A 23,275-nucleotide genomic window follows, 5' to 3' on the forward strand; every position below is an offset into this window, starting at 1 on the left:
AATACGCAACAACACGTACGTAAAAGCAGAAAAAGTAAAAACAAAAAGCCACATCTAAGTTTTAGAGCGTCGACAGAACAATGCTCGCGGTTTCCCCCCACTTCTGTCTCTGTGGTGAGCTAAGCTAAACATGCATGGACCTCTCTCTGCTGAACGCACACAAGTGAAACTGGTATCCAACCTCTACTATGACTCCTGGTACAAGAACAAACAAGGGTTTTTCCCAAAAAGTCGAGGTATGTCTGATAAAAAGCTTAAGGCTTTTTCCAGTGATTCTGCTGATCATCCAGGGAGCTGGAGCAGGACGACACCAGGCTCTCGATTCTATACATCTCACTGTGCACTGAACTAGGGACTGGTTATGGATACATTTAATGTTATACATTGTATGAAAAATGTCCACCTCGATGTGTTGCATGTTTTTTTACACCAGTATTGCCAGATATACCAGTACTGGCACATGTCTGATACAGTAAGTAAGAAGAAAATGTAATACAGACATGGCACAGATATGTTTAAGGTCATTTAGAAACAGTTTTTAGTGACACTGCTTTAATAATTATATTTAAGGGATCCTCAAAAATGTTTGTTTCTAGTGGCACTGGAGGGCAAGATAAGACGATACAAGTAAGAGACGACACAAAGACAAGGGACCAAGTGAAAACAGAAACATGTTTGGGGCTTTTTCCAACCCCGTACTGAAATAACTGACCTTGGCTTCACACTGGGCCTCTTGAAAACATACTAGTCCTCCATTAAACAGCAGAGACGTTTGGGTCTCCACCCACAGAAACACTGATTTAGGTTTGTTGATTATAGAACGCGCTCACCAGGAAACTCATACAATCCTCTTTATTAGATGATGGTTCAATTTTACACAGCTCCTCATAACAGCTGCCTATCCCCCCAATAACACAATCTACACATCAACGCTGACGTCACAAAGTGTGTGTGTGTGTGTGTGTGAGACAGAGAGCGTCCTTATCCCAGAGTCCTAATGACAGGATAGAATGGCCGTGGCTCGTGTTGCCCTGGCGACAGGCGCCATGGATATGTGACAGAGGGAAACGGGAGAGTAGAGGTGGAGACAGACAGTCAGAGAGATATGGCAGTACGACAGACAGCTTTTAAATAGAAGAGCAAATTATTAAAGGCATCGATGATTCACATGACGACAGACTGTGCAAAAACAAAAACAGAAATGTCATTTACACACTGCACATCTCAGGCCTGGGGCAAGGGCTGGTTAACCATGATAAAAATTCAGGTGGATCATATAAACCCAACATGGAGAAAGTATTTGAATAAAATTTACATTAAGGACAAAAAGCATCACATACAGACTCCATATTCCTAACAATCTTTTGCATTTATCAAAGTAGACGGTGGAAAGTACACTCGAGGTGGTAAAAGTCAGTGGCTTGTACCTGCCTCTTTCACTCACCCACTCCGTTTCTTTTTATAAACTTTCAAAAAGCCCCGTCTTTTAACATCCCCGGCTCTCAGTCTCTTCATCTAGTTACTCATGCACTCTAGATAGATACACACACACACACACACACACACACACACACACACACACACACACACTCACACTCACACTCACACTCACACTGAATTAAACATGACCACGATAGTGGGGCTTTGCTGGCTGAATTCTAATTACACCGACTTTGCAGGGTAGCACATGCTCCTGAGGGCGGTGTGGGAAACCTGCGTTTTCATATGTGGGTGTTTATGCAGAAAATGAGCAAAGTGCTTGTGTGTCCGCATCCTACAGCCACAGAGCCCCCGGAAGAAATGACAAGCTTGTTAAGAGGAAACCAAATTTACACCGCCAGTGATGTGAATGATAAAAACAGAAGTAGCACCTCTCTCCTGTGACCAACTGTGCGAGACAAAGACATTTAGTCGTTTTTAAAGTTGCTGGTGGGACTGTGACTCAATGTGAGTCAATGTTAAGTCTAGTGAAGTGGAGCAGGCAAAACCTCGGGGTTGCAGTTCCCCTCAGCTCTACGCAACATTTTAGCCTCTTTAAGCTCCTTTTCTTTGGTTTTATAACTTAAAACTTTACTGCTCTGGTTCAGTCTCTGTGGTTTCTTAACTTGTTCTCAGTCATATTAAGCAGCTGTTTTCAGGAAGAAAAAAAAAAAAGCTCTAATGAACTCACATACACTACCTGCCCAGCACCAAATGGCAGACAGACACAATCAGTGACAAGCTGGTGACCACAGTGGAGCATTTAGCAGCTCAGGAGTTGGTGGAGACCAAAAACAAAGCTAAAAAGACAGCGAATATTCATTGGGAAGCTGGAAACATGACCTCCAAACGAATGCTAATGTTGCACTGTGTCTGCAGGGTGTGTGAATAAGGAACTATTTGCTGACACATTTTTCAAAACAACCTCATAAAGGTGATCATATGTCAGTGTAAAACCCATTCCAGACATTTTACAACTTTGCCAGGTCAGGTGTCTGATAAAGTTAAAAAGCTACTTCATGCCTTATGTTAGCTTGAAGACTTTTTTTCATTGTAAAAAGCTACTTTGGGGGTGTTGAGGAGTGTCAAGAGGGCAGGTCAGGGTATTAGAGGAGGAGGATTAAGTTGCTGACACAGTCTAAAAACAATTTATCTTGGTTTCTAATAAGTTAATATTACCTCTTAACTCCACTAACTTTATCCTTTCCTTCAACTCAGCCACAATAAAGTAAAAAAAAGCAGCCTGGATCATAGCTGGCTGGCTGGCTTTTATTTTGAAAAGCAACTTTAATTTTTTTAAAAAGCAAGGGGGTGGGGAGGTAGGTTTCAGGAAGTGTAAGAGAGGAGAGATGGGGAATGTCTGCTGGGTGGTAAATAATTAAACACAATGGACTTTCACACCTGTAGCCCAGGCACACAATGTAAATGTAGGAGTGTGCCCTTTCTTTGGCCTTCCTGTGTTACCCAGAGCTTTTAACCATTTAGGTGTGGGTATTTTTAACCTGCTGTAGGCATGACATTTAACCATAATAAAAATAAATAAGAAATGTGGAGGTTCTCGAAACAAAGTGAAGGAAACATCTTTCACATTCATGCACAAAAGCAGAGGAACGTACTCACTGCTGCAAAAACATGACTTTGATATGAAGGTATAGATAGAGAGAGAGAGAAGTCGACTATTTACAAAGCATCAGTGAGTGCTATTGTTGAAGTATATTTTAGAGCTAAGGTGCTTTTACACTTGTAGATCAAACAAAAATCATCAGTTTTTTTATTTATTTTTTTTGGACCATTTTTGTAAAAATGAACGAGGTAACTCATTCACTGGACAGTTTTGATGACATCATCGTGCACCATAAGCTGGACCTGGACCTAAAGGAAACCATTAAATGCCAGTAACTGAGTTTATGGCACCTTATATGTTTATCTATCTCCTGTGGTGTCAAAAAGTGCTCGCAGCTGTATCAGGTACCCATTCTGTAGATGGGATGGCCTTCATGGAAATGTTCAATAGTGTTTCACAGCCAGAAATCTTTGAATTTACTGGATCTGCAGCTGCACATGTGAGTCCATACAACGCATAGTGATACTGGAACTGTTCATATTTATTTACAGATAAGACCCAGCTGGAATTGAACAAATCGCACAATACAAATCACCTTGTTTTTAACTATAATCCCAGAAGCCGGGGACATAGAAAAGAGAACAACAATGATTTTCTCCAGCACAGAGATTCATCCACTGAAGGTAAAGATTCCTCTCATCCTGACCAGCCACTGCACTGTGTTTTTGTTGTCAGAAAAGCTGCGTAGCTGCCAGCTGAATTTTACTCTCATTTGCATGGTTTAAAATGTTAACTTTGAACCCCACGGTCCAGTCCTGTGCCACCTGGAATCCCACAGTGCCTTGCGAGGTGATTCGCTCATGTCCCTTTGAAAATGAAACAGGGTGAACTTTGCACTGTGTTGCCTTCAGTGGCTCTTTTGGCCGTGTCTCCTTTTTCTCTGTTTGGCTGAGTTTGCATTTGTACTAAAACCACCTGAAAATGGACATTTCAACCATTTCTCCTGCACTTTTAACTGATATATTTTGATTTTGCTTATAGATGGCCGGCTAGTTTTTCTAAAATCTCAGTTGCAATTGAGATTAGTGTCAAGGTTTTCCAGCTGACTCAGTTCAGCATGAAACCCTGAGGCATTCTGTGCGATCGACCTACTGTAGCTGGAGGGTTATTGGTTATGGTGGCAGAAAATACACTAAGGATCAGCTTCACACTAATTTGTAATCTTAGTTGCATCAGATTTAGTTCAACTTGTTTTGCTTTTATGGTTATCTTAAATGAACAAAAACATTACAGTTTGTTTGATCTGCAGCAAACAGGTTAAGTGTGAAAACACCATTGGTTCAGTTAGTTCAAATCATGGGCTTATGCTGATCTAAGATTAATAGGATCTAAACAAGTTAATACCTAACTCATTCCTAAATCGACTTCCATTAGAATAATAATCACTCATCTGAATAATCACCACTTTCAGAAACAAACACATCATCCTCTTCACTAAACCTCCTCATTAGCTTGACAGAATGATACAATTACACATAAATCCGCTGCAGCAATTTAAAAAGCAGTAATCTGAGTGGTTCACAGAAACTGTGAACACTGGAAAGAGGCGGGGTGCACCAGAAAATCTCTTCCTCTTCCTCTTCCTCTCGCTCTCTCTCTCTCTCTCTCTCTCTGGATGTTGTGCTGACAAACACATGGGTCCGTCTCTCATTTCCCATAATAACCGGTCATAGGGAGCAGAGACTTAAAAAAACCCCACTCCGCCCCCACCCGTGTCTTGTCGCCAGCTGTGCCTCTCCATGACAAAGAGCGGCAGCGTCCACCACAAGGATGTAAAAAAATATATATTCTTCCAATTCTGTGCCAAGTCAAGAGAGCCCAATCCAATCAAACTGCAGATGGAAACTGAGTCAGTCCTGGCCTGTGTATTTCACTAGAAAGCCAGAGTCGATTTTATGCAAATGCAGGAGTGATGCGGTACAAGAAGCTGCACTTGACCTACATAGCTCTTCCACAATTCCTTCCCCAATACAGAGGAGGAGATCACAGGAAGCTGGAAGCGAGGGGACAGGCCTTATTAACCACCACCGCACAAGAATAAAGCAGTGCACTGTGGGTAGAGGAGGAAGGAAACAAAGCAGAGTGGTGCTTGTGGAGCGATAAAGATGAGCGTACAGAAGAAACTGTGCTGGATGTGGTCCAGCATTCAGCACTCATACAAGTCTTGAGAGTGCTCAGAAATCAGAGCGTGCAGCAGGAGAGCGAGAGAGGATAGAGGGAAATATTTTTGGAAAATCTAGAGGAAGAGTTGATGATCTGCTTTGGTTCTCAAGTCCCGATGTGCATATGGAACATTCTTTTCTAGCCAACTTCCTCGTAAAAAACGGTTTGGGTTTGTAGGAAAAAAGAGCGCTCAAAAAAAAAAAAAAAAAAAAACCCCAATCCCAGACCAGAGGCCATTCTCAGAGGCTGCTCTCGCACAGAAGCGGCACTGAACAAAAATTCCACACAAATTATACAGGCCAGGCCAAGCCTCGATGCTTTTGTAATTGCTTGCACAGCCCTGCCCAGAAAAGAAAAGAAGGAGGAAAAAAAAGAAACAAATCTGGGCCTTGATGATGACCAAGAAGAGCAGACAGACAACAAAAGGAGAAAGTGTTTGGTTTGTGAGCAACAAGGACAAAAGACAGGATGTGTTCACGTCTCACGGCCACGCTCACTGCTCGTCTACATGCACACGAGCACACAATAAAATCATCTACACCACAACCAGGTCACATGGACCAGTCTGCAGCATGAATATCCATCATTATAAATACAAAGTCGTGATGTGCAGGCAAGCGTCGCTCCAACCCACAGAATCTTTATTTTAAAATCTGCAGTCGCTCAGATCCCACACTTTCCACTGGTACTAACTACATGATGCTGAGTATCAGTGAAATGTGGAGAAGATGCTGCACAAAAAGTACAAATTCTGGCATCCTGGTTCCCAATGTTTTACTCAGGACTAAAGCTGGGTATTGAGACCTTTCAATAATTTTTCTGTCCCAAAACCAAAACTGCACTTTTCTGGATTCTAAAATAGGACAATGTTCAAAATTTGCATGGATTTCAGTGGAAATTTAATGGGAGTAGTGGTTGAGATAATTAAAAATCATACTACATTATTATTTTCTATTTCCTTTCTGCTCTACGTTTGTGATAAAGTGATAAGTGATAATGAATGAAATGGGGCTGTATGAATCTAAATGGCTGCAGAGTTTGCACTTGATAAAATCATGAGTGGGCTGAGTTTCTTGCCCTGGTTGTAAGAGGTAGGTGGATTTACTTGGAGAGCAGAGGATTACAGCAGACCAGGTCAAGGAAACAGGACTGTGGGCCAACGTCTGAGAGGCTGAGACACCGGCCTAGATTGAAGAGCTGCCAAAGGGCTGAAAATACCCAGCATTAAAAGGCGATGTGGTGCTTTGTAGATCAAAAAGAGAAGGACTGTGATGCAACTGAATGCATCCTAAAACTATGTGGCTTTTTAAAAAAAAAAAAAATCATTTCCACTTTGGCAGAGAGAGTACAGTGGACTGGGAGGAAAGGTGGGGGATAACATGTGTCACTGGTCCCAAGCTGGACCCAGGATGCTGTGGTTACATGCTCCACACCATCAACATTTCAACCAGCTCTCGAAAATGTATTATGTAAGGTAAAAATTCAAGCCACAGGCTGCAGGCATTGGCTCCCCATTCATTACTGATACCACAGTGACATAAACACCAACAGGCTGAAAATAATGCTCAGCGCACAGGCTGATGAAGAGCAGAGTCTGAAAACAGCCTCCAGCACTCGCAAAATTAATTAGAAACATTCTCTGGTATTTAATTAATCCCTAATACAGATGAAACAGGAGCAATTTACACCAAGACCTTCGCCAAGCAGGAACCAGATATCTGATAATGATTGCAAGATAACCGTGATGCCCAAAACACACACTCTACTATCATTTAATTATGATTCAGGAGCAGGCCTGGGGATATCTCAGCTTTATACAAAAACACAGATGAATTAAACTGTAAATAAATAAATAAATAAAAAAAGACACAAACACAAAATGTGTTCCTCAGGGTCCGGGACAGGTCAGAGCTGGCCCAGATCCCTGAGCCAAATCCTGAGAACTGAATACAGCCTTGATGAGATTGTTCAGTCAATAGGCTTGGAGGGCCACCTAACCCAATAATGCGCTCTACACCAAATGACATGCTTTTGTGGGACGGCAATCCACAGGAAAAAAAGCGCCGTGTTTCGTTCCAAGTGGCTGTGTAAACACAAGCTTTTAATCCACTTATGCATCGAGGCCTGAGAGCGGGTCAAGTGATGGGATGTGGAGATTTATAGTAGCAAACGCACACACACACACACCACGCCACGACACAACACATGAAGGAGTGTGAGGATGAACCGTGAGGTGGCGAGTCCTCTGAAAGCACAGGTGAGCGGAGAGTGCTGGCTTGGTTACAGAACGGTGACGGATCCACGCAGGGAAGAAAAGAAAACCAAAACACAGCCTTTCCTGCGTGACGCTTTGCACTAAATTTAGATCACAGGAAACTTTAATGATGCCCCTGAGAGTGATTTGGCACACGTTCTGCGGCCACAAATATACAACAATACTTCTTGAGGGCTGCAGTGCTGACAGGTTCACTTTGGCTGATGGATGATAAACTAGGAACGAGGCCTACAGATAATGATTATTTTCACTCTTGATTAATCTCTTGTATGTGTTTCTGGTCAACTGATTAATCGGTTGGTCTTTCAAATGTCAGAAAATATCAAAAAAATGCCCAGAGACTAAGGCAATGTCTTCACATTGTTTGAAAACCCGAAGATAATCGGTTAACAGTGATATAAAGCAGAGAAAAGCTGAAAATCCTCACACTTGAGAAGCTTGAAAAAAATCTTCTTGTTAATGACTTAAACTTTCGATTTATGATCAAATTTGTTTGACTAATCATTCGATTTTTTCAGCACTAGTCTCTGTTTCCTTCCTGCTCAGAGCACAATTGTAAACCCTGTCAATAAAGCCGCAAGGTCTGATTCAGTTTTCGCTCTTACCTTCTTGCCCGTGGAGCCCGTCTTAGAGAGGCAGGACTTTGCAAGGGACAGGTACCCACCGATGACCTCAATCTCCTCCACAGCAGGGTAGCGCTTCTTCAGCAGGGAGCCCAGCTGAGCATAGGGGGCCTGCGGGGGTGTGGGCCCTGGTGGGGCCTCAGTTGAGGCTTCCTGCTGGGGCTCAGGTGAGCTTGGCTGGGCCTCGAGCTCCGCCTTACGTTTAGGCACCACAGTGAAGGTGTTCCCCTTTCTTCTCTGCACCATGGGGCTGGGAACAGGGACACGCTGCGGGGGCTCCACCTCAATGTCATCTATGTTTGTTACTGGCAGTTGATCCGCGGGAGGTTGCCCTGGAGCAGGGGGGGAGGTAGAAGGGACAGGAGATGGGGCGGGAGATTCTGAGGGGATGGTAGGTGGGGCAGGTGGAGAGAAAGGGGGTGAAGCCGGGACAGCCGGAGAAGAGGGGGGTGAAGACAAGGCAGGTGGAGAGGAGGGAGCTGGGGTGAGAGCAGGAGATGGAGACAAAGGTTCTGAGGTTGGAGGAGGAGCAGGAGCAGGACTTGTGGCAGCAGAAGGAGGTGGTTCAGGTTTGGATGGCCTTACTACCCTCTCCACCCCGTTCTCTTCCTGCTCTTTCTCCTCCTTCCTTTTTGAGGGTGTCAGAGTGGGTGTAGGGGTGTGGGAGGTTGGCACTCCTGGTGTGGGCACCTCTGCCACTCTGTGGGAGGGGGAAGACTTGATGGGGCCAGATGGTGCCAGGCTGCTTGTTGCAGATGAGGCTACGAGATGGCGCTTGGGGATCACTGTGAAAGAGTTTCGGGACTGCAGGCGTAGGTTTGCGAGGGCCCGTGCCTGGGTGTCTCCATCAGGAATATGGTCCAGGTCTGGCTTTGGAGAGGGACGGATCTCAAAGTCAGGTGAGGAGCGTGCCACCTTGGGTAAGATGGGGCTTGAGGGGGACTCGGCACGGGCACGACGGGTCTCCGGAGAGCATGGCACCTTGGGTTTGGGTGGCACCTCTGTGCCCTCCCAGTCTCTCTCCCTGGTGGGCTTGGTTAGCCCCCTGTCTGGTTCATCTCTGGGGGTGACAGCCACGCCACGGCCCCCAGTCTCCTCAAACCGCTGACGGAAGGAAGACACAGACTGCGGTGACCCAGTGAGGCGCTGGGGGCTGCCTGGCTCAGAGACAGGAGGCTGTGGCTTTAGTTTGGAAGACCAGGGACTCTGGAAGACAGGCGACGATGGGTGGCTGCTGCCTGGGCTGCTGACCGATGGGCCTGGCCTGGGTTTTGGCACCAGATCTGGCTGTGGCTTGGGCCAGAGTCTTGGCCTGTTGCTGGAACTACAATCCAGGTCCAGCAGGTTCTCTGTGCTGTGGGACTTCTTCTGCAGCTTCCCGTAGTTGGTGTCAAACTTCTGCAGCATCCGGCTGACCCGACCCTGACCCTCACCTGTCTCATATGAAGGGACCTCATGATCGGGGCGGCCCAGGGTGCTCAAGTTCTCTTCGCTCTTGCTCAACGTGGTGTCATAAATAACCACTTCCTTGGCTCTTATCTCGGTAACAGCACTCCCTCTCCGGTCCAGGAGGTCGTTCAGAGAGCTGTAACTACTGACACCGTTTTGTTGCCACTTGGACCCGGTTTTTACCCCTCCAGCTTCCGGAAAGTAATCTGGATCCGATTCAATGATGATAATATTCTCCGCACGGATAGTCCGTATACCGGGTACGCTGCCGTACAGCTCCAGGATGTGCTGGACCGGGCGAGCGGCGTTTTCTCGGTCCTGTCGCCTCCTCCGCTCCTTCTCCAGCTTGATGAACGGGTTCTCCTCCAGCGGGCCCAGGCTCTCCTGTAGCACTAGGCTCTCCTGTCTGTCGTCCTCCCTCGGTGTCGCCATCTCCTCGGCCGCCGGTCGTGTCTCTTTGTTATTCGCGAAGTGCTGGCTGGCCGTGGTGATGGTGTAGTTCCGCCCGGACCCGCCGCTCGGTCCACCGTCTCTCTTGGGTCCGCCGCCGCCGCCGCCGCCGCTGCCGTTCACTCCTCCCGTTACCTCGCCGTTAACCCGCTGCGGGCCCGCTCCGCCGGGGCTTGTCTCCGCGGCACCGGCTCCCCCAGACCCGCCGCCCTTCGCCTTCCTCCTCTCCAGGATCTCTCGCTTCCAGGCCGGCATCCTCGGGCTCTCTTGCCCGGCCTCTTGGAGGAGGACGCGCACCTCTCCTCCGCCAGACATTGCGGAGGGTTGTTTGGGGGGATGAAGAGGAACAGAGGCAGGCTCCGAGGCGGTGTTGCCGCGGTCCGGTGCGGCTATTAAACCTGTATCCGGCTCTGACTGTACCTGCAGCACTGATCACCGCACACTCAAACACATCCCTACCGTCTCTTTTTCCTCGACCCTCCGCTCTCTCACTCGCACCCTCACTCCCCACCGCCCCTGAACGCGGCCCCGCCCCTCCGCAGCTGCACGAGCGGCCCTGGCAGTCCCATCCGCCTCTTGATTGGTCGCCAGGATTTTCAGCCACGCCCCTTCACTTTCTGTAGCGCGCCGCACATTGACGCAAGCCACTCCCGTTTCTATTGTTGACTGGGTCAGGGCCGCCTGTCAATCAAAAGTGTTGCGTTCAGGTTCAACCCGCCCCTCCAAATTTTAGTCCATATTTAACGCTGTTAGTAGCTGTGTCTCAGATTAACTGATTGTTTGTCGATATTGTTTGTATGTTTTGTTCTCATACTGCTTAATCTAATGTTTCAGTGTAATAAGTACTACTTGGCGCACGAATATCGTTTCAACTCTTTGTTTTTTGTGGTATTTATTTTGAATAAGGATACAGTAACCCTGAACTGTGTGTGTTCGCCTGTGATGGGCAGGGAGTATCCACTGCCGGGTGTTCATTCAGCATCCTACTCGCCGGTGATGCCACCTGTCGATAATCCGGCTGCAGTAAACACATGAGCTGAAGAGCAGCCTGCTGCACATGAATCAGCACTTAGAGAGCTATTCTCGGGTACAACAACAGATTACTGCACCTCATCAAACATTTATCACCAAGCCATAATTAAGAACAGCAAGGTGAAAGAGCGTTCACACTTAAGGGGGAGGTTTAAATGACACATTTCTATATGGATTACTGTGTTATATTTTTAAAATGTACTGTTTTAGACAAAGTAAATGAATCCAACACAATTTATGTTGCATTTAATGTCCACCACGGAAGTTAATGAATAAATAAAGAGTGGCATTCTCTGATTAGTTTGGTCTGAAAGTTGACTTTCACGTAAATCATGACTGTAAAACACAAGCCGGAATCATTCTCAACAAAAAGTGGCGACTGACGTGTGGGATCCTTATAAACGCTGTTATGTGCAAAACAAAAACACTGGGATGGTCCTTTACATTGTGCTTTCCCATGCCCATAAAAAAAGCTACTGGCGCCTCCTTGTGGCCAAGGAGACCAAGCCCCAGCAACAGGATAGATGGCTGTACCTACACCGATCACCAGACTGACAATATCATATTCATTAGACAACAATGGTAAAATGTTGATGGTTTATTTACATGTATATACACATGACAATAAAGGTGCCATAACAAGAACATAAATAAGATTTGGTGACTTTCTTTCAAAAATCAAAATATACATATTACACAGAATCTCACATGGGGAATTACCTTAAAATGAGGCACACATACATAATATAATACATAATACATGCGGTACACAAGGTAAGGTCAAAAACATTACATATTGTACAAATAAACAGCAATAGTAAGGGAAGTCATGTGCAGACAATTGAATGCTAGTGATAATCACATTCAGTTCTTCTACATGAGAGTGAGACTGTGAGCTGACAGCAAGTTTCAGAACCAGCATCTTGTTGCCCCGACCGATCTCACCGGTGGAGCTGACAAACTATGACGCATGAGTGACACTCCCATTCACAGGCAACAAAGTGAAACAAAAGATAATAAATCTAACCAATTTTTTTTTTCTGGCAATCAATGGGAAAAAGCATCAATGCTCCTAACGCAGCTCCAACTCCAAACAGCAGAGCCAACTCTGTTACCCATGAAAGATGCCAAAAATTGCCCAGGGTATTACCGCCTTAAAGTTTCACCAGTTTATTTAATTTATATGTGTTGTATGCACATGTGCATTAAAACATAACTCTAGTGTTAATTCCCCTCATGGCTCATTGTCTACTATTGATTGCACTATGGCAGAGGTACTACCATGGTCCAAATACAGATTTACTGCTCTGACATCTTCTCTAACCATTTGTATTCTTAAAAGTATCATGACACCTCTCAGTCATAATCCATTCTGGTGAAAAAGGGACAGAGACAGTTTGAATTTACTTCCATTCAGACTTCAGAACCAATTAAAGCTTCAATGTAGCTAAAGATAACATCGAGTAAGATTACACTATATGGCCAAAAGTATGTGGTCACTCTATTATCTATCTATCTATCTATATAATATTGTTCTCATTTCTAAACCATAAGGAAAACATAAGAGCCTGCACTCTTCTGGTTTCAGAATTTCCACATTTTCAGAGGCTGGCGACAATGATTTGATCCCATTCAACCCCAAGAGCAGTGGTGAACTCTGTCACTGATGCTGGGTGATATGGCCTGGCTTGCAGTCAGTGTCCCTGTTCATCCTAAAACGTTGGATGAGGTTGCGGTCAGGATTCTGTGCTAGCCAGTCCCATTTTTCCACACCAGGCCAACTTCTTGGTAGGTCTATACAATTTCTTTATAGACCTGCCTTTGTGCATCGGGGCATCGAAGTCAAAACAAACTGTTGCCACAAGTTGGAAACACAATATTGTTGAAAAATATCTTAGTACGGTGTAGCAAAATTTCCTTTCACTGAAACTATAGGGTGGAAACTAGGGCTGAATGATATGCAAAAAATAAATAAAAAAATCATATTGAGATTATTTTGGCAGATTGCAATATGATTCATAAATTTAGTTGCAATGGCAATTTTTGCATTTCATTTACACTGAAAAAAATATAAAAATGATGTGATTTTTCTTGGAACTTGTGTCAAACAAGCATGTTCTTTTACATCTGGAGAATATGATTTATAGGGTGGGGCATCTCTGTAGCACCACAATGCTTCATTTATTTTATGTTGTGACACATTTTATCTTAATCAAAAAATATTGCTGAAAATATGGCACTTGACCATACTGCGATTTTGATAATATTTTGATTAATTACTCAGCCTTAGTGGAAACCAGAAAAAACAGCCTGAGATCAAATGTATACAGAGGCATATAACATACTTTTGGCAATACAGTGCATTTTAGATTGGCTGCTCCTTAAAGTAAGCAGTGAATTTTTTTTTTTTTAAACTATTGGAAACAAATAATAGAAAACTGGATTCTGGTGTGACCTGGAACATGTGTGTGGAAATGAAATAAAGGTGCCAATGAACCAAAAGAAAAATGATACTAGTGTTATGCTTTAAATCTCAAATGGCAGATGATGACTGCTCTGTGCTCTGTGATGTGAAAGCACAACCATTAACTGCCTCTTCTCAGGTGACGCGACATGCTCGTATCATCAGCAGCTGCAGCAGGATGAACAGCGGTGACACGATGAGGCCAAACCACAGGTCTCTGGCTTGTTCCTGCTCAGCCAGCTTCTGACACAGCAGCACCTCACAAACCAGCTTCAGGCTGAGCACCGTCAGGACCCAGAGGAGCCGCAGGACCGCCAGACGCTTCTCATTCTCCTGGTAAAGACGGATGGACACAATGGCTGTGAAGTAGGTGCTGAGGCCATCAGCAGCAAACAGTGGGACAAAGACCAGCCACCAGCTCAGTGTCGGTGTGAACATGTCAGCTCGCAGAGCAACCAGCATGCTGAAGACCAGCAAAGCTAACAGATGGAGGAACAGTTCAAAGGTGGCAAAGCCCAGCCACTGGACTAGTTCCCTCAGGGAGAACAGCATGGCTGAGCACACTGGGGTCTTCAACCAGGGACGGACTGACTGAGGACACCTAAGTCACACACTGGGCAGCCCTGGTTAGGGGTCACAGCGCTGGTGGTAGGTGTTGCTGATTATGGCTGGGCACAAATGGTGAAGTACCGCAGAAAATGACCCTCTTGGCTACATCTTCAAATCCACCCTGAGGAAGTTGATGAGTGTTGGTGACTGCAAGAGGTTCTCCCAGTCTCAGCCTCTCTGGAAACCCTGCCTGTCTCGAATTTAATAAAGAAAAATTAACATTAGAAAAGGGGATACAATGTGTCACATCTGACAGAACTGAAGAAAAACCACCCACATACTGCCTGTAACTCTGTGGACCAGGCCCAAATCACGTCTCTCTGAATCAGGAAACAGCTTGTGAAGACAGCCAGGGAATCCAGCTGTCTTTCCCCATCATTTCATCCCAGTGTCAGTTCCATATTTAGCCTGATTAAACTCACTTAGATATCGGCTGATATTAGTGGACTGAATTTTAATGGACACACGGTGTAATATCAACGATACAGGTCATGACGAGCTACAGTTATGCGATGATGATACAGACAGTAGCCGATCCTTTCACTACATTGTAAGCTAACAACAGTCAGAGATGATCCAGCGCCCGTAATCACAACACAGCGCACGTATTCACATATACAAAATGTATTTAAATTGTATTCTACTACGACAACAGGTTATTTTACCTTAACAAGAGTCGGGCGTCTTCTCCTCCATCTAGGCGTACGCCAAACTGTCAATACACAAAGCTAACAAACCATTAGCATCGTAGCTTCGGCTTTCTTTTCTCGTTCTGAGGAACAATCGCGAGAAGACAAAACCTGATCTCGTACGGTGGCCGACAGGCTATATAATTTAGCTAATCTTTTTTCTGCAGTTTTTAACCGTGTTATGAGTTCCAGCAGTTCTACATATAATAATCATAATCGCTGTTATTTATAGATGTAATAATAATATAATAATGTATATTTGGGTGGTTTATTTACATCGTCCAGGCTTACTCCAGTCAGTAGGTGGCGGTGGCGCCTCCGTGTCACCCGCGAAACGTCGGTGAAAACAGGACAGACACTTGGGTTTGACTGAAGTGTGGAGAAGTCGCAAACTCACACTCACAGGCAAGTACACTGTCTTTATTTAATATGTATGCAGATTCTGTACATGTCTGGAGTGTACTCTCGCATGTTTAAGACTATAGTTGCTGTGGGTTGTAGTGTCAAAAAGCCGCGTACATTACGTAGCCTGGTTAATAGGTTAATAGCCAAGGTGACAAAATGACATGTAGCCTCCCAAAAAACATGCATGTGATCGATGAATGAAGTTACAGTCATACAGTGAGTATTTGAAGATACGTCTTATTAAAGCTCCCTGCTCCGTCTACCAAAAACTGGCTTGTCATCTTGAAGTTGCAGGTTTGCATTTACTGCGGCTTCATATCAGTGGATTGAAGTTTAAGGAAATTACATGACTGCAGCGAGGATCGTGTTAGCGCTGCACAGCCTAGTGTCACAACATGCCATCAGTGATGTGATGCTGTACGGGACTTACTATTATGTATGTTTTACTGAGACCAGTCAGGTGACCGCTGATGAAAATGAACTCTGGGCCAAGCTAAGATCATTGGTGCAGCTCATCCAAAGTCGTGTCTGCTGCAGCAATATGACAAATGTATTAAAAATCACATATAAAATAATCAAGCCGCTGCTGTGCATTATATGAGACCAAACTCTTGATATGTGTTGATTAGTTTCATTACGATCTGATTCTACTGTGTCAACAAAGTCAGTTAATGATAATATTGACATTAAGCCTAGATTTATAGTTTGTTCATAAATCAAGAAAATTATCTTTGTCCTGCTGTGGAAAAAATGTGAAGTGTTGAAATCCTATAAAGATAAAAGTCGTTTAATATATGTGGGAAAACCTGCAGCTTGCTGACTGTGCTCTGACACAGAGCCAAGGTGCTGTTTGGAGAAGCAGTGTCACGCATGCTTGGTCAGTTTTAACGGTGACTGAGCTGCGATGAAGCACCAGAGCGTGAGAGTGATACTTTTGCTCTGCTCGTTAACTAAAGACAGAAAAGATGCTGCCCGGTTCCTGTGTTGCTTCCTCTGTCTTATCACTGATCGTCTCGCTGCTTCAGGGTGAAGATGCAGACACCAGCGGAGTCGATCATCCACAGCGGCTATTTCCACCCGACGCTCCGATACTGGCAGACCTGTGTTGCAGATTTAAGACCTGACAATCTCATCTACCCAATCTTCATCACGTAAATGAAAATTCACAGTTTCTTCATAACATGACAAATAAAACAAGTGGACAGAAGCTTGACCGATGTGTTAGTGGCCAAAAGAAGTCAACTATACTGTGTTTTTAACTTTTATTCTCGAGTGGACTTTCACCGTCTCACTTCTAGTTCTGTGACTCTCTCTCCAACAGAGACAGTGCAGATGCGGAGGAGCCCATCGGCAGCCTGCCAGGACAGGCCAGGTGAGAGTGACGTCCACGAATACTTTCATAGCCATCTCATACCTGCACACTTCAGGTTCAGATCTTCACAACAACAAGGTGCCTGATTTCCTGAGCCACTTGAAGAACCTGTTTCTGCACTTTAGGAAAATTTCTAGTTGCACTGTGTTGACTGAGGTGATTGAAGTGTTCATTTAAACACAGATCACATGACACACACAGTGTCACCCAGCGGCTGTGACCCCTCTGAGGGTGTTGTCCGCAGATAAAGGCAGTCAGGCAGGGTGGACCCAGAGCCAAACACTGGACCTGGACCAAGATAAGAAGAGAATCCGTTAGACATTTATTCCTCACAAAACAAAACCAAACTGCAAACCCACTTTCACATTTTGTGTGAGTTACAACACACAACCTGTGAAATTTCTGTTTGAGATGTGAAATTTGCTGCGAGTACTTATAATAATATACCAAACTATCTCTTACATTTTTACTTACTTTTTCCTTATATAAAACTAGAAAAGGAGGATCAGTTTCTCTGTGCCTTCCCATGTGTGTGATTTCTTCCATTAATATTATATGTGTCATATGTATTCTCATTAATAGATATGGGGTGAACAAGCTGGAAGGAATGTTGCGGCCACTTGTGGAGAACGGCTTGAAGTGTGTGCTGATTTTTGGTGTTCCAGCAAAAATAGAAAAGGTATGTAAAACCAAAAGAGAGTAAAAGACACGATAATCACTCCTAATGAGCGTTAAAGGTTGTGTCTTGTTTGCTCTGCCATGTCAGTCAGTTTTTTAGAAGTAGTTAGAAGAAACATTAATGAGACAGAGTGTTTGTTTTTAGTTTTTTTACCTTTATTACTGCATTTCTCAGGTTAATGGGCAAATATGCTTTCTAATTGAATAACCCCTGTAAGTGCAACTCACTTATAATACGAGGCTTGTAAATAATACGTGTATAATAGATTATAAAGATACACTACCTGGCCAAAAGTATGTGGACATCTCATGGTTTTTGTTAGGCAAAGTGTAGAAGAACTTCCATGGACATTCGGAGTTGACATAAGCACCTGTTCACCTGTGTGTTGGAGGTGGAGAGGTTCGCTGTGGTTATTTAGATTATGATTTTTGCATGTTATAATAAGTTGATCTTTTGTTAATAAAAGTTTTTTTTTTCTTCAGCGGGTCTTTTTGGTGGCATATTAGACAAAGCAAACCAGGCCCGACCTCAGCCTCTCAGCGACTTTTAGTTTGTTTCCTGAAGTTGCTACACCGTATCAACCAGCATCTGTCGGACCACACTAATGCTGTTGTGGCTGAACGGGAGCAAATTCCTGCAGCCAGGGTCTAAAATCCATTTGCAAGACTGAAACCAGGAGAGTGGAGGCTGTTGATGCAGCAGATTAATGCCCATTGTTTAGGAATGACGCGTTCTGAGGGGCAGCAGAACTGTTTCTTTACTCTCAAACAAACACTGATGTGATCCGGTCTTTTCTCATTAGGATGACAGGGGTTCAGGGGCCGACACAGACGACACACCGGCCGTACTGGCAGTGAAGAAAATCAGATCTTTGTTCCCGGAGCTGCTGGTGGCGTGTGACGTCTGCTTGTGTCCCTACACGTCACATGGACACTGTGGTCAGTGTCTCCTCAGATCATTTACCTTGACCTATTTCCCATAATGAACAGTGTAAACAGACAGAGATAATGTGCATCACATATTTGGGTTGTATTGTTTGCAGGTATCCTGAATGACGACGGTACTCTGAACAATGACGCCAGCTGCCTGCGCTTGGCAGAAGTGGCGCTGGCCTACGCCCAGGCTGGTAATTCTTGTTTCTCCTTTTGTCTTATTATTATTTTCTTTATTTTATTAGGAAGTTCCATTGAGATAAAAATCTCTTTTACTACAGAGACCTGGCTTGTTTCTGTGTTTGGAGAATCATTACTCTTCCTCCTCATTGTGCATCTGGATTTTAATGGGTTTTTTTTTAAATTAGGGATTCAGCATTTTTTAAATGTATTTGTTTACTGAACATTATTATCATCAAGTATTTTCTTTCACTCAGCTTTATTTATTTATTTTTTTTTAAATACAATGCTAATTTGACTATTTAAGATCAACAAATATGTAGGATTTAGTTTAGAAGAGGATTTAGTAAAGACCCAAAATTTAGATGTTGAAAAATAAGATTTACAGAACATTTAACTGAGGTTTTTGGTGTCTGGTTAAAGTTTAATGAGGGCAATGAGCATTTGGTACATGACCTGCCTTCACCAGTAATGTCAGTTCCACATTCACCCAGATACTGAAGGTAAAGTTAAATGGGACTAATTCCAATTTAGTGCATCTCTGATGATGTTGTCTTGGTCGTGTGTTGTTCAGGCTGTCACATCATCGCGCCCTCTGACATGATGGATGGAAGAGTCAGAGCTATAAAACAGGCACTGATATCCAATGGATTGGGAAACAAGGTGAACGAATGAAAATAATGCAGAAATTATTCTTCTTGTATTTTCTTATTGTCAACAAATCCAATCAAAGTCCAAAACCAACAATGTGTTCGTCCCTCTCACAACACTCTCTGACTTACCTGCCCTGTTTATAGCATCCAGCCCCTAAACACACTGGTTCCTACTGAAGACATAAATCACAAATAGGTAGTTTCATTTTTAAAAAGGCTCAGCTGGAAACAAATGCTACTCAAACAAGAGTGAATGGTGCATTGATTGGGACTATTTGAATCTGTGGATTAATCCACATTTGGTGCTTTACTGAGTATTCATGGCAACAGGATGGTGTATGTTTATTTGAGTCAAAATAAACTACATGTGTGTGTTTATGGTAATAAAGGAACATGTCACCCGGAGCAACAGTTAGTTTTTGGAATAAGGTTTTGATACAGAGACTGTACTGTAATCAGTTCACTGTTGGTCTTGCCATGTGAGTTGTTGACAGTAAAAAAATAAAGTATATTGGAAAGCTTATCATAAATATAAATATATCAAAATGTGTCTTGCAGATGTTTCTCTTCACTGTTTTTGTGTTGTCCTTCTCCAGGTTTCCGTGCTGAGCTACAGTGCAAAGTTTGCCTCTTGTTATTATGGACCTTTCCGGTAAGTGAGCGCTCTTGGATCAGGTGTAAACAGATCAGTCAGATGGTATGTTGAACTGAGCCTAGACTGAAGCTCCCTGCTGTGTTTGTATACAGAGATGCTGCACAGTCCAAACCTGCGTTTGGGGACAGACGCTGCTATCAGCTGCCTCCTGGAGCGAGAGGACTCGCTGTTCGAGCTGTGGTAAGTTGATCTGTGTGTTTGTACATGTGGATTAAAGGTGTTAGGTTGACACAGTTGTGGGAGATATTGCTGTTGTTCTGTGCTGCAGGAGCGAGATGTGAGAGAGGGAGCTGATATGCTGATGGTGAAACCAGGTCTGCCGTATCTGGATATCGTGAGAGAAGTCAAGGACAAGGTCTGTAACTAAATCAGTTCAATGAAGAACGATGCTGCAGCTTTGCATGTTGGGAAACGTGATCAGTTGCTATGAAACACAGATGAGAAAATCCCAGAAGCATATTTTGCAAAATGTCAGAGAGATTTCCTTCAGAAAATGTTAAAACACCCCTGTACCTGTTGGAGGAAGATTCTGCACTGGGATCAGTCTCAGTTTTTCTCATGTGTCTCTCTTCAGTTCCCCACTCACCCCTTGGCGGTGTACAACGTGTCAGGGGAGTTTGCCATGATGTGGCACGGAGCGCAGGCTGGAGCGTTTGACCTGAGGGCTGCTGTGATGGAGGCCATGACCGCCTTCCGCCGGGCAGGTGAGAGGGGAGGGGAGGAGAGGAGGAGAGGGGGGAGGTAACACACAGATCACCTGAACATAGACAGTGTCCACAAGAAGCCCGCATCCTTCTCTCTTTGGTTTGGCCCTCCATCCACACTCAGCTGGTGTTATTCACGCCCAAAGCCACGGTGATTGTCGCTGTATTACAGTGAATGAAGGAATGTAAACACACTCATTGCACTGTGGAAGTCTCTTATTCAGTAATGAGAAGAGGAAAACCTTCCCACCGTCGCTCCACATCAGTGTCAATGAAAGAATATAAAACGTTACTGTGCTGTATATAATTAAAGGATGATGCGGCCTGATACTTCGTACATCCATCTTAAAGGAAAGCTTTCACTATTTCCAGATTGGTAAAATAAATAGGAGACATGAACCCTTTGCGTCTGGACACACTTTGTTCCAGTCAGAACTGAACAGTGGATAATTAGCAGATAACAGCAGAAATCAATTCCTTTATTTAGAGTTTGACTTGCACCAGATTCGTACACTTGGTATTAGTGCAATAAAATGTGGGTAGTTTTTCTTCTCTGTTGATGTGCATTAAAATGTATATTATTAGTTCAGTTCTAGATGTGATCTCACTAATCATTTTCCCCTGCCCTCTGATGCAGGTGCTGACATCATCATCACCTACTACGCACCTCAGCTGCTCACCTGGCTGAAGGAGTAAAGAGCAAAGATCTGAAGCCAAAGGAAGAATGGACCTAGAAACAGACCTACAGACAACTACAGACCTGCTGGAGACTCAGTCACATTAACAAAGAGCACTAACTAAACTAGGCCTTGATTACACTGTTTCTATTCAGTTGTATGCTAACAATTCAAACAGTGGGCTGCACATGTTTATCACTATATGTGTTGGTTTGCTGAAGTGATTATTTTTGTAAACGCGGTCCAGTGGTATCCAATTGGATACCATGTAAAAGGTAACATAGCATAAGCTGTATTTCCTTGTAAGCTTTTAAAGGGCTACTAATGATCTGAACATCGAGAATGTAAAACTTGATAATCTTGTTGGTGTTTTCTGGCAGGAAACGTCTCCTGTGTGTCATTGGGATCAGCATTAAATGAAGTCAGTCATCTCTCTCAGCTAATGTGATTATGGAGTATATATTTGTATGAATATGGACCACACAAATATCTGATTATATATGTGACAACTGTCTCAGCCAAAGCACTGTCACCCTCTAATAAGCTCTTATTCTCTGAGGGAAATAAAAATCATTCAGAGCTACAACTGTGTGTGTGTCATTTAAAGGTGGTGCATGCTGTGTAATGAATCCCTGCAGGCCTGTAAATGCTGCAGAATAGATGTCACAACAAGCCTTTAACACCTCTCATCTGTGTACACAAAGTGCATACAAAAAAATCTACCATTAGTACAAATTAATTGTACCAATATATGCCTACAGGATATCAAATCAGAACAGTGGAGTGCACTGAAGTGTAGTGAATGAAATATTAAAGGCAGGCTGTGGAGTTTTTGACCACTAGTAACATAGATTAGTGTTTTTATGAGTGGGTTCCCATTTGTTACCTGTGTCCTCAAGTGACACAAAACACATGTAATTGGTTTCACACTGATTCCACAGGAATGACTACAGGTGGTGGTAACACACCAACAAACACAGCAATGCACCAGAAAAAGAAGCAAAGAAGAAGACTATTACCAAGAAAACATGGACATAAACACAGCAAGTTTCAAACTGAAAAAAAAGCTGTAAATGTTTTATGAGGAAGGAAATACACTCAATACATTTAATAGACGTGAAGAATACAATCGTGTGCGTTTTGTTGAGTAACACTTAATGCAAACAGAAACTTAGTTTAACTCCAGAGAGCACCTTTAAGTTTTACTCATTATTTACTGCAGGTCACATTTGGGAGTAATGTCAGTTCCTCAGCGTCGCTGGGATGGCCCTGTAGATGGCAGTGTCAGTCAGTTGGTTCACCACTTTGGTTCAGATTGAGATAACTCAACCACACTGGATGGAGTTCCATGAAATGTTGTGCAGATAACAATGGCCCCCAGAGGATGATCCTCCTGACTGTGGCAGTCCTCTGACCTTTCACCTGCCTCCAGCAGCCAGGCAAGTTTTCTCTTATCCAGTAAAATATCTCAGTAATCATCATTGCTGTCCGTTTATTTTTGTCCAAAACTAAATTTTGTCAGTAGATGCTTTTAACTTGCTGGAGTTGTGTAATCACTGCTTACAACATCATGAACATCACAAGAAAAACACTGCACTAACACTCATTTACAAGATGTAACTTAAATCCCAAAGTGTAAATTGTGGATTAGGTCTCTCAGAAAACCAGGTATCTGTCATAAAACTTTGTTGGCATGTAATTCTTATAAATAAATAAACCTTTTTCACACACTGACGTGTCACAGTAGGAAAAGCACAGGCGTAAAGAATAAAAATGAATGGTGGCTGATTTCCTCTAAACAGGCCTGGTGTCAGGGTCCTGGCCGTGTGTGTGTTGGCTCGCTGTCACTGTCTGTCTGAATAGAACAGAAGTAGGCTATAAATTCCATTCTTATTTTTACTCTCTTTAACTGAGTCATCAATTCAGCAGCTGGAAACTTTGGGCTTCGCACAGAAAAACAATAAACCTTACACAGTTTTCAGCCGACCATCCAACTGTTGCTGGCAGGTTCTGATGAGCAGAGATCAACTGTGACATTCTCCGAGTGAATCAGACCCTCCAGGCATAATCCAAGGCAGGGGGTGCATTTCAGTGACTTTAATTCACATGCTACCATGCATACCAATCAGATTAATCAATCAGTCCACACATGTGCCTGTAA

The 23,275-nt window shown here is 43.7% G+C and overlaps 3 protein-coding genes across 4 annotated transcripts in view; 1 reads left to right on the plus strand and 2 right to left on the minus strand.

The window, feature by feature from the left end:
* The window catches only part of tprn (taperin), a 26,568-nt gene extending 15,967 nt beyond the window's left edge, over nt 1-10,601 (minus strand). Inside the window, exon 1 of the mRNA XM_071467017.1 lies at nt 8,147-10,601. Within this exon, the coding sequence (XP_071323118.1) occupies nt 8,147-10,378 (2,232 nt within the window). The 5' untranslated portion in view covers nt 10,379-10,601. The remainder of the gene's footprint in view (nt 1-8,146) is intronic.
* Nucleotides 10,602-11,678: 1,077 nt separating this feature from the next.
* On the minus strand, nt 11,679-14,977 carry tmem203 (transmembrane protein 203). Of its 2 annotated transcripts, none has more exons than XM_071467024.1 (2): nt 14,834-14,977; nt 11,679-14,358 (listed from the first exon to the last, which is right to left on the minus strand). In XM_071467024.1, exon 2 carries the CDS (start codon nt 14,109-14,111, stop codon nt 13,695-13,697), a length of 417 nt encoding a protein of 138 aa, XP_071323125.1. In that variant the 5' UTR covers nt 14,112-14,358; nt 14,834-14,977; the 3' UTR covers nt 11,679-13,694. The 2 variants fall into 2 exon arrangements, with proteins under 2 accessions (XP_071323125.1, XP_071323126.1); XM_071467025.1 differs by having other exon boundaries at nt 11,679-14,362; nt 14,834-14,959.
* Nucleotides 14,978-16,253: 1,276 nt separating this feature from the next.
* alad (aminolevulinate dehydratase) lies at nt 16,254-21,700 on the plus strand. The gene is made up of 11 exons (XM_071467019.1): nt 16,254-16,413; nt 16,584-16,634; nt 17,217-17,313; nt 18,116-18,251; nt 18,356-18,439; nt 19,000-19,088; nt 19,675-19,730; nt 19,826-19,913; nt 20,002-20,088; nt 20,308-20,437; nt 21,075-21,700. The coding sequence occupies exons 1-11, from the start codon at nt 16,295-16,297 to the stop codon at nt 21,131-21,133; spliced, it is 996 nt and encodes a 331-aa protein (XP_071323120.1). The 5' UTR covers nt 16,254-16,294; the 3' UTR covers nt 21,134-21,700.
* The last annotated feature ends 1,575 nt before the right edge of the window (nt 21,701-23,275 follow it).

The sequence above is a fragment of the Trachinotus anak genome, unplaced genomic scaffold (assembly GCF_046630095.1).
Source record: "Trachinotus anak isolate AG129_WGS33_773 ecotype Australia unplaced genomic scaffold, CSIRO_AGI_Tana_v1 ptg000028l, whole genome shotgun sequence".
In the NCBI taxonomy this organism is placed as follows: Eukaryota; Metazoa; Chordata; class Actinopteri; order Carangiformes; family Carangidae; genus Trachinotus; species Trachinotus anak.